This window comes from Aulonocara sp. 'chitande type north' Nkhata Bay, linkage group LG3, assembly GCF_057382095.1.
Source record: "Aulonocara sp. 'chitande type north' Nkhata Bay isolate Kocher_YH1m ecotype deep benthic linkage group LG3, A_spYH_male_GT1.1, whole genome shotgun sequence".
NCBI lineage: Eukaryota > Metazoa > Chordata > Actinopteri > Cichliformes > Cichlidae > Aulonocara > Aulonocara sp. 'chitande type north' Nkhata Bay.
Window position 1 is genome coordinate 26,326,723 of NC_141346.1, and position 17,202 is coordinate 26,343,924.

General features: G+C 41.0%; 1 protein-coding gene across 5 annotated transcripts; it reads right to left on the bottom strand.

The window, feature by feature from the left end:
• Window positions 1-6,939: 6,939 nt before the first annotated feature.
• On the bottom strand, window positions 6,940-8,613 carry LOC147334856 (tripartite motif-containing protein 16-like). Of its 5 annotated transcripts, none has more exons than XM_086286913.1 (3): window positions 8,579-8,613; window positions 8,145-8,443; window positions 6,940-8,072 (listed from the first exon to the last, which is right to left on the bottom strand). In XM_086286913.1, exons 1-3 carry the CDS (start codon window positions 8,611-8,613, stop codon window positions 6,940-6,942), a joined length of 1,467 nt encoding a protein of 488 aa, XP_086143039.1. The 5 variants fall into 5 exon arrangements, with proteins under 5 accessions (XP_086143039.1, XP_086143040.1, XP_086143038.1 ...); XM_086286914.1 differs by having other exon boundaries at window positions 6,940-7,561; window positions 7,679-7,745; window positions 7,872-8,613; XM_086286912.1 differs by having other exon boundaries at window positions 6,940-8,443.
• Window positions 8,614-17,202: the final 8,589 nt, after the last annotated feature.

Sequence of the window (17,202 nt, forward strand, 5' to 3'; positions counted from 1 at the left end):
TATATCAGCAGTTGACTAATCTGCCAATATTCCTTTGATTAGTCAGTGATTATTTCAGTAACTTAGTAATCAGTAATCTTATCCTTTTACATGATGTTTCCAGCTGCAGCTGATAACCATACTAAACATTCTCCCTGTCATGACTTCAGCCATTTGAGAGGTGCATCAGCCCTTTTTTCAGAACAAACTCATCTATACGCCTGTGCCTAATACAGTTAAAACAGAACAAAACAGAATCAGAATAAATAAAAGTATATTTAAAGTATATTTACGGCATGTACAAACTCCGAAGCACGTACAAAACCAAACAGAAGTGCTCCAGAATGCTAGGCACATTGTTATTATCTATTATTATCTAGTGGCTACACAAGCCAGGAAGTACCAATGACTGGATTTGGTGTGTGGTAGTAGCAGGTAAATGAAATTTTTTTTGAATCATTTGAATATATATGAGTGCTTGTGTATAAATACACAAACAATACACACATGCTTTCAATTGTGTAATTTAAGTGATCTAGGTAGCTCTGTTTTGGAAGTTCAGTTAACGCTAGAAATGTGTTTTGGAGTTTGTACGTGCTTTTTGAAGTTTGTACGTGCTTTGTCTCTAGGGGCCACCATATGTATTTATATATAAACATATATAAATAAAAACACTTTTTTTTTTTACATTAGTAATTCCTTTTGTGCAAAACAACCTGAAGAGCCGGTTGGGAGCCGAAAGAGCCGGTTCTCTAAAAAGAGCCGGAAATCCCATCACTAGTAAAACCTTCGCATGTCCGCTTGTTTATTTTTCACATAAACCTTTCACAATAAAGCTCAAGATCCTGTTGAGACTTTTCAAAATAAAATGAAACACGTGACAAAGTATGCAGAGTATTTACGGATGAGAAGCAAAAAAGACACTGGGACAGTGGCGCGGCTGCCCCTCTGTGGGTCTTCCTTGGTCTCTTGTGTTCTGGGGGCCTCTGGATGTCTGGAGTTTTGATCTCCTCCATACCTGCTTGATACCATAAAGGACAGGGCTTTGGCTCCCCACACTCCCTAGCAGATCATTACATGGAGAAACCTTTGGAATGCAAGCATGCTGATCCACACAGGTATGCACACAGGTGTACACATGGGTATTCACAGACGCGGACTACAGCTTTCTTGGCTGCTGCCTCAAAGCACACTGTGCGTTGTCTATCTTGCGTGCTGCACAATATCGTTTATTATTTAGTAACTATTGATATCTATGACTAGCTAGTTTATTGTGATGGTGCTTTTTTTTTCTCTTATTATGTTGCTCTTTGTTGTTTGCTTTCTCCTCTGTTTTTTTTTTCTCCATACAGGTGACCCAGGAGTTTTTTGTTTTTTTCTCTCTTTCCCCCCTTCTCACCGTCTCTTCTCCCCTTTGGTTTTCTTTCTTTCTCTCCCCCTCTTTCTTTCATTCTTCCCCCCTGTCCTATCCCACAGTCATGTCTGTCCCGTTTGCAACTGAAAATAAAATAAATTCATAATTATAATAAAGGTCAATCAAATGGACCAATATGGCAAGGCCATGATGATCCACTTGGTAAAATAAATCCGCTTGGCATCTTTCTTGGCCTCAAGACAACAATTCTGATGGCTAAAGATCCAAACGGGACAAAAAAAAAAAAAAAAAAAAAAAAGAGTTAATGTTCGTCTATGATCCAAATCATGATCATTGTTCTGTTCACACTTTCAGCTACAAGATGTAAAATTGTCTGTTGACATCAAAGTGAAGTGTGTTGTTGTGTTACTCCAGTAACATGTTTAGATGTTTGCAGGCTGAGTTTATCTGTACCCGTCCTTGCGTTGCTCCGTCTCTGGCAGCTGTCTCTACGAACCATGAGCTCCTCTCTACGAACCTGGAAGAACATGTGAAGTATTTCCTGTTGATTTTACCCGGTGCATTTCACTCACTGACCTGCAAGATAAAAACTAAATATCACTGTAATGGATTTTCATTTCATCAGAGCTCACAGATAAGTTGAGCATTAGCCAACAGGGGGCGTTTCTCACCAGAAAATAAATGAGGCAAAATTAAACAGGTCATGTGATCAGTGTTCTTTAAAAGTTCCTTTCAGACTCACTGGTTTATTTGAAAGTTGCAGGTTAGTGCAGGATAAACAGGTTAGTTTGCTGCACTGTGATGGATTTAACAGAACAGTGTGTGACTGCTGCACAGTGGCTGTGGCTTCATGCTCAGTTTGGTTACATCAAGTGTAGCAGAGATGAATTTGAAGTTAAGCTCATGATGCTTAGATGATGCTGGTCCTCTTTGTCTGTTCACTGCCTGCTGGAAACTTACCTGCTCGCTGCTGCTGCTCTTCCTCTCAGCTCCCCGGAGTAAGTCTAAAAACTCACCCGCCTGCCCTCCTGTCTGCACCTCTGCTCTGAAAAAGGAAAGGAAAGGTTAGACATGTTGTTCTTCTCCTCACTCCACCACACACCTGGAGAAACCCCCTCTCTGCAGCACTTGGCCTTGACAGCACAAGGTCCTGGTCCACGTTTACATGTCTTCATAAGTTAACAGATGTGAAGTATTTTCACATACGGCCCTTAAAGCTTTTGTTAAAATGCTCCACAACACTTGGTTCAATCTGGCTTTATGCAGAGAAATGTGTGATGTTAAACTGAACCATCAGCTGATGGAAATGTTTATTATTAAACTCCTCGCCTTCATCTGTTGGAAGTTTAACAGGTACACGTCCCTCACTCATCCTCAAAAGCAGATGCAACAGATGTTCCTGCCTTGGTTTGAAGACACCTGCATGCATACTTAGAAAATCCATCTGTACATGTCAGTAAGTGTCTCACATTATCATTATCTGCACAATATTCACCCATATCAGCCAAATCAGCCTCAAACTGTTTGTCGATTCCACCAATCAAAACTCTGTTTCTGGGAAAAAGTCTTCTTGCTGGTTTATGAAGTGTGTAAGTATCCTCCCTCTTTAAACAATGACAATGTTTCACCTCCAGTAGTGACAACATTACACCTGCTTATTCCCCTGCAGCTTTGAGAGGGTTATTCACACTGCCCAAACCCACCAACTGAGCAGGGTCATGATATCATTTATGTCATGTGTTTTCCACGATCGCTATGAGACACAAGTGGTCAGACTGTGAGTGTTAACACATCTTATTTCATCCCCATCACACAAAAACACTCAGCAGTGCGCGCCTGTTTTATGCTTCCCACATCAGCAGTTTCTCCTCTTGTGCAACAGACTTGCTGTGATCCAGGGAATTGTGCACCACATCATCATTTGCGTTACGCAGAACAAAGTGCACTTTATTCAGCTTGAGCCTGGAAGCTGATAAAGAGCATTCACTAATGTGTCGTTAATTCAAACTGGAAATGTAAGGCTGGAAACCTGTTTCAGAAATCCTCTGGATCGTACCATGAATCTCATTTGTTTCGCTGTTTAAAGGAGGGAAGGTGTGTTTAGATGATGCTTGCTGGTTGTAACAACCAGTATCCCCTGACACCACACCCTGAACCCACTGCTCCACTCCTCCCCTGCAGCCGAGCACAAACCACACTGACCACACACTGCTACTAAGAATCAACATGAACACGACAGAATTAACCAGCATTGTTAAAAGAACAATTATCGAGGGCACACATTTGCTGGCTGTCTTAACTTGTTATCAGCTCCCAACACACATTATCAGCACATTTCCACACATGAGTGTTGTGAACACTGAGTGTTTATGTCACAAAACACAAACAAGCTAATTTTTCACACTTTAACGATTCACTGGATAAATTTACATCTGAGATAAAAACATGTTTTAGTGAAAAACTGCACATCCATGTTGTTTTCTGGAAGTGGGCGTGGGCGATGATTCTCGGGCACCGGGCGTACTGGTGGAGGCTTGGTGGGTGCAGAACCAGACGATGGTGTGGTAACCACAGCCAACGAGACTGGACCAGATGGCAACGTGGCAGCCGCAGACGATGGAGCAGATGGTGGAGCAGGTGGTGGATGAACGGGCTCACCAGAGCCGCCAGCGGAGACGAGGAGGTGCCGGAGCAGTTCTCCTGAACCCCCAGCAGAGTCGAATGCAGAGCCAGCAGGTGCAGAAAAGTCCGGCTGAGGTGAAGCTAACTGTAGCTGCACAGGGCACGTACAGAGCTAACAGTCTGTCTGAGCTTTGTCAGAAAGATGCAGTCCTCAGCTGACTGAATGAGCTCACCAGAGCTTTCAGCAGAGGATGACAGCAAGTGAACAGAGCTGGGCTGGAGAGGGACCTGGAAACAGAGCTAAAGCCTGAACAAGTAATAGAGCTAGAAACTGCTGCTCCCACCCAGGGAACTGAAACGGGTGCAGGAGTCAGTGTCTCTGTTAGCACTGTAAGGGTGCAAGGGGAAGCTGGGCCCGAGCTGCCCTGGGAACAGGAACTGGAAGTGCAGAGCGGAGCTCAGGAGCAGTAACAGTCACTGGGCAAACTAGGTTAATGGTGCCAAAGACAGTTTCAACTTGACACCGAGGTGTCACTCTGAATAATGTCTTTAGAGTTCAAACACACAGTAGCGGAGTTATCTGATTCAGGCGATACAGAGTCCACGGAAGACGAAACAGTGTTACTGTTGATCTATTTTTACTTATTTATTTATTTGATGGATCCGCCTTCCCCTTGTGTCGACCATTCTCACCTGCTGGTAAGCCTCAGTCCTGAACTCCTCCTCCCTGTATGGTTGAATGTGAAGTTGCTTTCCCTGTCTGGATAATAAATCTTGGAAACACATCTCCTCCCTCATTTTAGTCTAAAGGACCTGTGCACCTGACTGTGTTGAACATATAAATATGCATTAAAGCCACTAAAGTGTCTTATAGTCCCTGTTAACACATGCCTGCTGACACATGATACACAGTAATGTGTGTTTGAAAACAACCTGAAAACTTAAACTTAAATGCAACATAAGCATCATGTCAGTGGCTGCCTTATCTGTATGTTTAGGATCATTATCCTCCTGCATTGACTGAAACTGAAGGACTGTTTGTTAACTTCAGTGAGAACTGACATTTTTAAACTGTCTATTTATTTACAGAGATAATGAGGTGAAGAAAAACTTTACATTCTTCATGAGACACTAAAACCTCTGCAGACTTTTCAGGCAAAGCATGAACAAAACGGCATTTGCCCTCCACTTCTACCCAAACAAATGCTCTGCTCTGCTTCTGTTTGTCCATCTGTCCAACCGATGTTTAAAAAAACATGTTCGTTCTACCAGTTTATAGTTTATGTAAAACAGTGGTATAAATTAAGCTCCTACAGACAGATAAAATTGTAAAATAAGCACCAGGTGCTCGTTTTGTTTCCAGTGTGAGGAGTAGCTGTGTACTGTTGAGTGAAGCCTGACCAGCATGTGGCTGTGGCTTTATGTCAACATGTTTTTTCTCTGTGTTGTTTTTTCTCTGAAATATGCAAAACAAACTCTTTTAGGATGTGTGTTAATGTAAGCTATACGATGTCCTGTTCAAACAGAGCCTCGGCCGCTCATTATAGCAACCAGCTGTCAACTCAAAATGACGTGTGATGAGTGAAAGACTTTAAATTGTGCTTCACTCATGATTCTTCTTCAACATGCAGGACACCGTTGTAAAGGAAAAATGCACTTGTACTGTTTAACCATGTTGATATAAATGACATTTTTATGACTCGCCTGTGTGGAATTTATACAGAAAACCTGCAACAATAACAACATCGTCTCCACCAGATGAAACTCCACAGCATGACCTGACATTCAGACACTGAAAAGTTCAGGCTGGTCGTCATTATAATTTATGGACTTTTGAACCGCGTCCTTGATTTGTCTTTGACTGTATGCTGACTCTGAGTTGCTGAGTCCCTGCTGTGACTATTTCAGCCTGGTGTTCATTCTTGTATTTGCTCAGGGTCCAGGATACAGACTGGATAAGGCACATTTAGAGAACACATTTAAAACAAGACAACAAAATCGTTTTTCATGTTAGTAAGATTAATGACTATATTTTATGTATGAGAGAAGAAGAAAAGCTTTGGGTTAACCAGTTTGAATAAAATAGATGTCTAATGAACAAACAAACAAACAAACATTTTCTAAAGAAGCTTTGGAGAAACGATTTCATCCAGTTTGTCCATTATTAAAACTGATGTTTATTTGCCAATCATTCAACATCACCACTTGTTTATAACTCTGCTGATTTTATTCCCTTTGTGTCCAGGCTGAGATTCCAGGTGTCTCCCTCAGATCATTTTCTCCAAATCAGAAGCATCAGATTTGTGGAGATGCTCTGCCTGCCAGACACAGCTCAGGGCAAAGCAACATGTCTATCCTCCACAACATACAGGCCTGTATCATTTAGTGTCTGTATTTAAATGTATAAATGATCGAGTGTGATCAAACTTTTCATATGAAAAAAAATATTAAATGTCAAACATTAACTATTTAATTTTTGTTACATTTTAAAAGTTCAAAGCTCAAAGACATTAAGTTTACAGTCATATATGATCAAGAAAACCAACAATCTTCACATTTCAGAAACTGGAACCAGCTTTAAATGTGACTAAAATAATGATAAAACAATAAATTCTCTAATCATTGACTAACTGATGAATCACTGCAGCTTCAATATATTGTTGCATTTGACAACCCACTACAGCAACTACAGAATAAAACCACTAACCAGACTGATGACAGATTTCAAACATGCTGAATATGAAGAGTAGTATCATTTAAACTCACATGATTATCAGCCATAAGAACAAATTCAGATTTATATTGATGTAAGGTATATAAATGTAAGTACAGTTTGAATCAGTGCAATATTATTTTCACACATCAATGGACCACTGAACTTCTCAGCTTCTAAAATGTAAAGCCTCATTTAGAAACTACACAAGTACATATAATGGTCAGGGATCAACATGAACCTGTCTTCTCTATTTGACTTTAATCAACTCTGCAGTGTCTCCATCTCCATAAAGCCAAAGTCCAGCATAGAGCGGCTGAGTGAATGTGGTCTGGACTCTGTGGAGGAGAGTCATGGTTTCAGAGACGCTGTAGAAAGACAGAATACCTGCTCTGTGATCCAGGTACACTCCTACTCTGGAGGACCGAGGACCTGAGAGGACAGTTTGGACTTTGTTGTGCCAAAATTGAAAACTGTTTGTGTCACAATCTAATGCCCAAGATTTGTTATTGTATCCAAATCCACATTCATCGCCCGTCCCTTCTCTGCTGATATTCTTGTATGTGACTGCTACACCAACTGCTCCCCCTCTCCACTCCAACTCCCAGTAACAACGTCCAGTCAGACTCTCTCTACTCAGGACCTGACGCCATACAGTGAATCTGTCTGGATGATCAGAATAAGACTGTTGTTGGTTCATCAATGTTACTTTTCTGTTCCCCTCAGATAATAACAGATATCTGTGTGCTGTGTTTGGATCCAGTGTGATTTCATGTGAATATTTTAAGAATCCAGCTCTGTTCTTTGGCTCTGCTGGTGACAGTAAAACATCCACTTCAGTGACTGTCAGTGAGATGTTTGTCCATTCCTCTCTCAGGATGTCCTGTAGTTTATCTCTGGTCTCTGACACAGCTGCTGTCACATCCTCAAAGTAGCTCAGAGGACGAATATTGATGCTGGATGAGTGTGTAGACTCACTGAGTGCTGACAGTGAGGGGTAGTTGTGTAGAAACTGGTTGTGATCCTCTGTGTGTGAGAGCTGCTCCAGCTCGCCGTCTTTCCTCTTCAGCTCAGCGATCTCCTGCTCCAGCTTCTCCTGAAGCTCTTTGACTCGACTCACTTCAGTTTCCTGCTGGGATCTGACCTGCTGCTTCACATCAGAGCTTCTTTTCTGGAGGAGACGGATCAGCTCAGTGAACATCTTCTCACTGTCCTCCACTGCTTTATCAGCAGAGCCATTGATGGCCTCCACCTCCTGTTGAAGCAGCTTCACATCTTTCTCTCGCTCCTGGATTCTCTGCTGGATGTTTAGTCGTCTCACCTCGAGCTCCTTCTGCTTCTCAGTCCTTTCTGCTGCAGCTGGGACTGTTTCATGGCCTTTATGTTCATCCATCGTGCAGAGATAACAGATACTCTGCTGATCAGTACGACAGAAAATCTTCATCACCTCATCATGACGAGAGCAGATGTTCTCCTGGAGCTTCTTGGAGGGGGCCACCAGCTTGTGTTTCTTTAACGGAGCTGCATCATAGTGAGGTTGGAGGTGTTTCTCACAGTAAGAGGCCAGACAGAATAAACAGGACTTGATGGCTTTCAGCTTCCTCCCAGTGCAGACATCACAGGCCACATCTTCAGGTCCAGCATAGCAGTGATCAGCTGGAGCAGCTTGGAGTCCAGTCTTCTTCAGCTGCTCCACTAAAGCTGCAAACATGACGTTTTTCTCCAGGACAGGCCTCGGTCTGAAAGTCTTCCTGCACTGAGGGCAGCTGTGGATTCCCTTCCTGTCCTCTTCATCCCAGAAACTTTTAATACAGTTCCTGCAGTAGCTGTGTCCACAGGCTGTAGTCACCGGATCCTTCAGTAGATCCAAACAGATGGAACAAGAGAAGGTTTCTCGGTCCAGCTGAACTCCTTTCTGTGCCATTTCTCCTCTCAGTGTCAGTGACTGTGTGAGTTTCTCTTCCTTATAACTGAAACTAGTCTGAGCTCTGATCTCAACAACATGTTTCTGCAGTGAATGGAGCCTGTCTTGTTTATCAGGCTGTGTCTCATTCCAGAAAGAGGAGCGGTTTGAGAGCGAAGTCTGTTTGACCTGTTTTTTTTTGTGCTCACATCAACTTTTAAGCTTGTTAACACCTTATTCTATATAAATAAACTTCAGTTTAGAAATGTCAGAGTTCTCACTGAAGTTAACAAACAGTCCTTCAGTTTCAGTCAATGCAGGAGGATAATGATCCTAAACATACAGATAAGGCAGCCACTGACATGATGCTTATGTTGCATTTAAGTTTGTGTTCATTTCAGTTGTTTCTCTCCCTCAAACACCATCAGAGGTGAGAGGGTGCAGCAGGTGTAGTAGTTGGTATATGAGGCAGTAAACAAATTAAAGGTTTTTCAAACACATTCATCTCCACAAAATGTGATAAATGTTTGACAGAAATAAAAAGAAACTCTGATCCTTCTTTAAAAGTAATTTTCTGTTATTACGGTCGAGTTGATCACAACAATAATCTTGAGCATGGACGTGGCTAAATACTGGTATGTGAGAACCAGTCAATATTAACTCTTTCCTGACCAAGTATTATACAGACTGCCTTATTTGGTTATTTTGGCTGTAAAAGGGTCAGAAATCATACTATAAGTGAATGTTTTTTGCCCCTTTTCTCAGAATAAACTCCACTTCCAATATCTGTCATTTTACATTATTGTATTGTTATTACAATGGAACAACAGCATAAAGTGGAAATAAACGGACTCTGTTTTTTCAGATATTTAGTTAAGTCAAAAATGATATTCAGCAGGAACAAAATGTAACACAACATCAACGTTAAATATGAATTATAATAAATATTTACAAAAACGTTTTTTAGCCTGGGCCACTCAGGTTTTTAAATCTCCAGGCCTTTTTGGGGGGCATTGCCACTTCTCCACACCTGCGTCTCTGCTCCGTGCGTCATCAATTCTTACTTGTGATTGGACCATTGTTACTCGTGCTTTCTAATGATGCACCATAAAGTTTCGTAAAGCACATCTTCTCATCTTCCAGTAACCGTCTGAAATGTTTCTCTTGCCCAACTGGTCGAGGAGCTACAGTGGTACAAATCACCCATGGTAACACCTAAGAGGACTTTTCTTTTTTCAGACAGCAGTAGCTTGTGAACAGTTTGTGCTACCATAATACACCAAATATCTCCGTAAAGTGCAGCTTTTCTTCTTTTAAAAACCTTTCATATTATATCTCTAACATACACAATGACGGAGTTACAGTCATTTAAAAAGCACATGTAAAATGGGCCCACCAGTGGATAAACAGAGCGCACTGATATGAATGGCAGAATTTTAGAGGATTCATTGTAAACATGGCTGAACAGGATGGTGACACTACTTTGATGTGACAGACTACAAATCTATTCTCCACTCATGACTCTGTGCTGAGTCTGCATAATAAAGGAGGGTTTGTATGAATTAGAAACTTTAATATAAAACATCTCTGTTACCAGTTGCTTCGTGTACAGGTTGATTGAGAGGAGGGTGATTTTCCAGCATCTGTGCTGAATAAAATCCTTTAAGTGCTGCAGGATTTGATGGACTGCCTCTGTGTGATTAACAGAGTGAAATAATGTTTCATCTTATCTGCTTTGTCCCAAATGGTTCTTTAACATCTTTAATGACTGAGCCTCAGGTTTGATACCTGAAGGCTCCAATATTCTTAGACACTACAATGGGTCAACTGACTATTTACGTTGCTTTGGACGGTAACATTGTCTGGTTATCCAGTTGGAATGAGGTTAAATGTGAAAAGGGTTGATTACATTTACATATTGCATTGATATTAATTACAAGGCTCTGAATGTGTGACTGGCAGCTGACTGGCAATCACCCTGCTGTCCATTATTAAAGCTGCCATTTATTTAACAATCATTCAACTTCTTCACTTGACTGATTCCCATAAATGTCCACATGGAGGCGATAAAGTCAAACACAATAAATAAACTGCACAGCAGTCCACTGATATTGACGTCCTGGCAGCTCATGAACCGATTGTCTCATTTCCACCTTAAATCCATCTCAGCTGGAAGAAAGAACAAAGAGGCTGAAGGTGGAAACACAAATGAAGAAAAAACTAAAAGGTTTGTTTAAAAAGATGCAGAGCAAACAGGAAACATTTGAATTTATTCATAGCTGCACATTATTAAAAACATGAGTGAATGTTGGAGTTTAGTCTGGACTCAATCAGAAACACAAAAGTAGAAATAAACACAAACCAAAAATCTATCAGGTTACTGGAACCAGTCAGAGGTCTTTGGGTCGTTTCATAAAGATCCCGATGGTGCAGAAACACACACAGCTGTAAACCTGCAGCCAGGTGAAGATTTCATTATAGAAAAAGTGCAATAAAACAACACCAGTGTTAACAACTCACTGATTTCATTTCAGGCTGATTCACATTTACAGGATAGCAATTATTATCAGACAGAAAATATCAGCGCGCTGCAAGACACAGGATTAAAATCAGTGAATGCAGCAGAGTTTCAGATTAACAATAACAAGATTAATCTATAGTGTGTAAGAATTAAAGCTGTAAATGAATCCTGAAGGTCTGAACTCACAGCTGCAGTCTGACAGTTTTTATGAGATCAGACAATAAAGAAGCAGATCACTGTGGATCAAAGCAGAACACAAACACTGCAGCTTCATCAGAGGAGTCAAAAACTGGCAGACAGCAGAAATATTACTGCAATGTAAGTAATAATAAACCAATAGCTTTATAAATGGAAACACGGCAACAGAAACAAATCAGAATGAAAAACTTCTACCACAACTTCACTTATAGTTTCAAGGTGCATGGAGAAGAAGAGGCTCTGAAGACTCTATTCTTTCTCTAATTGCTCTTAATTTCTTTCTGCACATCCACACAACTGAGTGGATTTGGGATGGCTATATTTCATTTGCTATTGTGATTGTGTTTTTTATGCCTCTACTCAAACACGTGTTCTATTTCAACCCGTTCTCACTCCCAAAGCGTAACATTTTACGCTAGGTGACAAATCGTCACCATATTACGTTTTCGGCTACCCACCACGTTCCTAAATGACGACCTCGGAAAAAGAGGAAATATGAGAACCGTCTGGACTGAACCTACACATGTTCGCTCTTTTTCTTCAAATCGCTTAGAAACACGCTATTTAACATCATTAAAGTCCTGGTTAAGGTCAGGAATAAGGTTATGGTCAGGGCTAGGGATAAGGTTAGGTTTAGGGCTGGAATACAGGGCTGGAACGTCTACTACCGCGGGAGCGTCATTGCACTGGATTCCAGCCATAACCCGCCGCGTACCATAAGAACGCCGAAGGTCTCCTTTCGCGTTCCTCAGGAACGCCGCGGGACGTGACAAAACGTCGACATGTTATGCCTCGGGAGTGAGAACGCTCTGTCTATTTAAAGTGATATCGACCATCTGCAGCAGAGCTGCTGTCAGTCCACAGTAGAGGCCGATCCTTCCTCCACTCTCTGTGTTTGATGTCTCAGGTTTTCTCTCCCTGCTGCAGAGACACAAACACATCTTAAACAAGCATTTTAAATCACTAATAAGCACTAAAATTATTTTCACACACATTTCCAAGCAGATTATTATTCATCTGAAAAGTTACCAGTGTCACTAAGATAAATCTGCCAAAGCCATAACATTGATCCACCTCACACAGGTACAGACAAGAGTCATCAGTCCTGATTCTGGACAGACTCTGAGCCTCAGTTCCTTCATGAACACAATACAGGACTGGGAGTTCAAGTATTATTTTGGCCACCCCCTGTTTATGTTTACAAAATGCTATAAAATTCATATATATTAAAACATTTTTCTACTTTCATTGACTTAATTTTTTTAAATTAGCACCGCTCCTAGTAATGGAAACCAAAATATAATTCAAATTCAGAAATTATACGCTTTGAACACCAGTCAGATTATGTATTATTACTACATTTTGGGGGAGAATAGCAAATAAATTCAGCATATGTATGATGAAACCTAATATATTTTTAATCATCATTGTAGGTTAGTATCATTTTTTGGGGGGAATGAATGGCCAAAAAAAGAAAATCACACATGGTGTTTTAGTGGCCAGAAAAGCCATTTAATGACCAAATAACCACTGAAATGATCAAAATTTATATTCCAGTGTGTGTGAGCTTCTGTGTGCATCCTCATTAGCAGCAGGATGTGCTAACCACATTAGAGTGGTTTTTGTAGGCGCACTTTCTACACCTGGTGCAAGGGGCTGCTGTTCCAATCCTGGAGGTGCGCCTTTTGCACCTTCTTCTCATTTTGTTGGTGGGGTGTGGGTCACACTCTGGTTCAGACTACTGTATCTTGAGATCAATGGCAGAAGTGGCTGAGAATCAGGGACAAGGGTGTCTTGCAGTTGTTGAGGTCACCAGCATGTGCCCCAGCTCTCCCAGCATCACTCTTCATTTGTAGGTTGTAGAGGACTCCCCCACTTCAGTGAAGGTGTTTCCAACGGGACAAAGACATCGTTTCCCAAGACATCCAGGAGATTGGAGAAAAGAGCCATCAGTTAGTTTCCGTTCAACTCGAGGTGCCAACACAATCTCTAAATTATCCAAGCTGTATTTGTGCCTATTGTAGTCCAGGATTGCTTCTTGCTTTCACACATCCTTTATTCCCCATCACTGACTGCTGGTTCACTGTGTGTTGTGCTCAAAAGAAGAACATTCCTCCGTTGCTTTGGCATGTGGGACATCGCCGTGGTAGTTTTGGTGAAGACAGACAGACAATAAAGTCTTTCTCTGTTGCAACTGGAGGAGCTGGGGAGGAAGCTCTGGGTTGTTTCCCCTGCGCCCGTTTTCATCTGAGGAGTTCCTCTACCAAGGTGACCGAAGGAAAGACGCTGTCCTCGGAGCTCCTCCGTCAGTTGGAGTCTGAACCCCTTGAGCTTTTTTGCTTCCTGAGAACTTCCAGTGTTGTCATCCAACATGCTATGTATTGCTTTATTCTGGTGTAGGCTGACATCTCTACCTTATCTGTAGTCCTTTAATCCTCACACCTTCGCCTCCCGTGCAGGTTTGTAAGGGTGCACAAGAGCTAAAAGATCTCCTTTGTTATAAAAAAGTCAAAAGTAGATCTCAGGCTGCTAATGCAGGAAACTGCATACAGGGTGACCCCTGGTTTGATACCAGTGGGTACTGGATTGTAGAGCAGTCTCTCTTCAGTAGTGGGACCCACATGGTTTTCCTTTCACGAGGGATCCACTCAGTCACCGGCTCCTCGCTCTCAGAAAATGCTCCTTTTCCATCAGCTGCTTGGCCTCCACCTCCATGCCCCCCGACCCCAATCCTGAGGATTCAAGCACTGGCTAGTACTCATCATCTGTGATGTTGCAGTCAGCCTCTTTGGAGATTGTCCCCTCATCTTCTGGAGAGGAAGTTTCTTCATCTTGGGCTGATGTCTTTTCTTCAATGGCAGAGAACTGCTTGCTGTCCTTGCTCTCTGATCAGATCATATAGGCAGTGCTTGAAGCAGTGATGACCTTCTTGCCATATAGCCAGAATAAATGATGTGGAAGCTGTTAGGCTTACTTACAGCAGTAGCTCTGTCTGCACCTGCAGAAACTCCAGGACACGTTTAGTGTTTGTTGTTGTTTGTTTCTTTGTTTGTTTCTTTGAATTCTGCAAAATGTCCTGTGATTGGGTTTTTTTGTTTTTGTTTCTAGACTTAATATTTTGGGTATGATATCTTTTTATGAAAAATACAAGAGTAAAAGTGCTTTTAACATGTGCTGCAAAGCTGAGTTTGACTGGGAACCTCAAAGCTCAATACCAGCCACAGAAATTCACTGCAGCCTTTGTAATATTTGATGCGTCATAATTTATTCCAGTCTATCTTGCAAATATATGTTTGTGCTCCAATGTCATGCACAAACACAAACTATTAGATCCTTAAGATCAAACCTTTGTCAAAATTGTTTCATTATTTTGGTCCATTGGAGTGTGGTCAGCCATCAAAGGCCTACTAGAAACTCAGAATATTAAATAAAATTGCTTGTTTAACCAAAAATGGGTAATTGGTGCAATTTTGTAAAAAAAAAAAATATTAAAAACTACAATTTTCATGTGTTGAGTTTAAAATGAAAGCATTTTTACCTAAATTGCATGATTTACTACTGTCAATAAAAAGGAATCAAAAAAAGTGGTTATAATGGGTTTCAATTGGTCAAAAATGGCCACGATAGAGTCAAGAGGAACAATTTGGTGTATAGTGAATATTATTGACATTATTAAGGAGCTGATGTTGAAAATTAAAACATCTGAACAAATATAAACCTTTGGGAAATTTCATTCCATTTGTATTAACAGAATGAAAATGGTTGAAAAAAGAAAAGTCCCAGGATAGAGCCCAGAGGGTTAATGCGTCAGCGTACCAAGACATTTTGGACAATTTCATGCTCCCAACTTTGTGGAAACAGTTTTCGGATGGACCCTTCCTCTTCCAACATGACTGCACACCAGTGCACAAAGCAAGCTCCATAAAGATGTGGATGAGGGAGTTTGGTGAGGAAGAACTTGACTGACTAGCAGAGTCTGACCTCAACTCGGTAGAACGCCTTTGAGATGAATTAGAGTGGAGACTGCAAGCCAGGCCTTTCTTGGCTGCTGCCTCAAAGCACATTGTGCGCTGTCTATCTTGCGTGCTGCACAATATCGTTTATTATTTAGTAACTATTGATATCTACTGCTAGCTAGTTTATTGTGATGGTGCTTTTTTTTCTTATTATGTTGCTCTTTGTTGTTTGCTTTCTCTTCTGTTTTTTTTTCTCCATACAGGTGACCCAGGAGTTGTTTTTTTTTTTGTTTGTTTGTGTTTTTTTCTCTCTTCCCCCCCTTCTCACCGTCTCTTCTCCCCTTTGGTTTTCTTTCTTTCTCTCCCTCTCTTTCTTTCATTCTTTCCCCCTGTCCTATCCCACAGTCATGTCTGTCCCGTTTGTAGCAACTGAAAATAAAATAAATCCATAATTATAATAAAGGTCAATCAAATGGACCAATATGGCAAGGCCATGATGATCCACTTGGTAAAATAAATCCGCTTGGCATCTTTCTTGGCCTCAAGACAACAATTCTGATGGCTATAGATCCAAACGGGACAAAAAAAAAAAAAAGAGAAGCAAAAAAAGAGAATATGACACGAGACTGGAGTAAAAGACATCCATGGATTGATACTTTATTAAAGAAGGAGCATGATAACAGCACAAACACTAACTACAACTAAACAAAATGGCTTCCCTTTATACTCTACCTTTTCAGGTGAGCATCCGGAATAGCCCAAGTATGGGGTTAACTAATCAAAATGAAACACATAACCCTCCACACAAACAAACATACAATAACATTAAAGCACATCACAAACATATACATATTTCCAACACGTACTATAAACAAACCAATAACATAAGCTTCACCCATTTCTATCTAAATTAAAACCCTCTTTATCCATACTCCCTAACCCGGCACACTGGTCTGCTCCAAGAGCTCTTAAACAGGTGATTGAGCTGCTTTCACTCTTTTGCTCCACATCCTGCAAGAAGCAACCAGGACAGGTGAGTACCTTTAAAAGTTCTCATTTCACATATGTTTAGGTTATTGATAAGTGATTAACTGCAAGCAGCTCTAACTAGTGATGGGCAGATGAAGCTTCATGAAGCACTGAAGCTTTCCATCCAATTGGTTCACCCCAGTGCAAAGCTTCTTGAAGCTTCATTTGCTCTAGTAGGACACCTACTGGACGTAAAAATATTAGTTGGCATGAATTTGAAGAGTGTGGCCTTTTGCACACAGCCTGTAAATGTCAACAACAAAAGGAGTGTGTAAAACATGTATATTGTAGTGATGGAAGTATACTGTGTATATTTATACTGGCAGTATGGAAAATGATTATTTGGAAATGCTTAAAATGATCATTTACTGTGAGGTGAGGTGTGGTTGGGGTGTGGACAGTGGTTGTGCTTTTGTAACGTTGAGGTATGGACAGCTACACACTGAGGCTTTGAGCCTCAGTCCTGCCTGTTCACATTTTATTCTGTAAAAACTAAATTTTCACTGCTTTTATGGCCTTTTTAGTGGGGAGAACATAGCTAGGATTTAATGATTTAACAAATCTTTTAAATCCTTTGTCCTCCACAATGCTAAATGGCTGGAAGTCCTCAATCACCATGCTAACCAGGTTTTCATCTATTTGAGATCGTTCCCCTGAGGAAAGACAATAAAGACGAAGCACAAATATAAATATCACACACGTAACTCATAACAGCTGTATAATATTGTTATATCATTTAGTAACATTAAAGCATGCTATATTATCATGGCATTTGATGGCTCACCTGGTCTTGCTCCATCGGTGTTCCCCTTATTCTCATGCAAAGCTCTGTAGTGCCTAAGCATGGATGAGGTGTTGTTGTTATATCCCAGCTCCCTGGCACATAGCAAACACTTCACCTTGTAC

Coding starts and splice junctions, on each gene's coding strand:
- LOC147334856 (XM_086286909.1), bottom strand. CDS start 8,613: ATGGCACAGAAAGGAGTTCAGCTGGACCGAGAAACCTTCTCTTGTTCC. Junction 8,073..8,144: donor GGAGAACATCTGCTCTCGTC/ATGATGAGGTGA, acceptor CGATGGATGAAC/ATAAAGGCCATGAAACAGTC.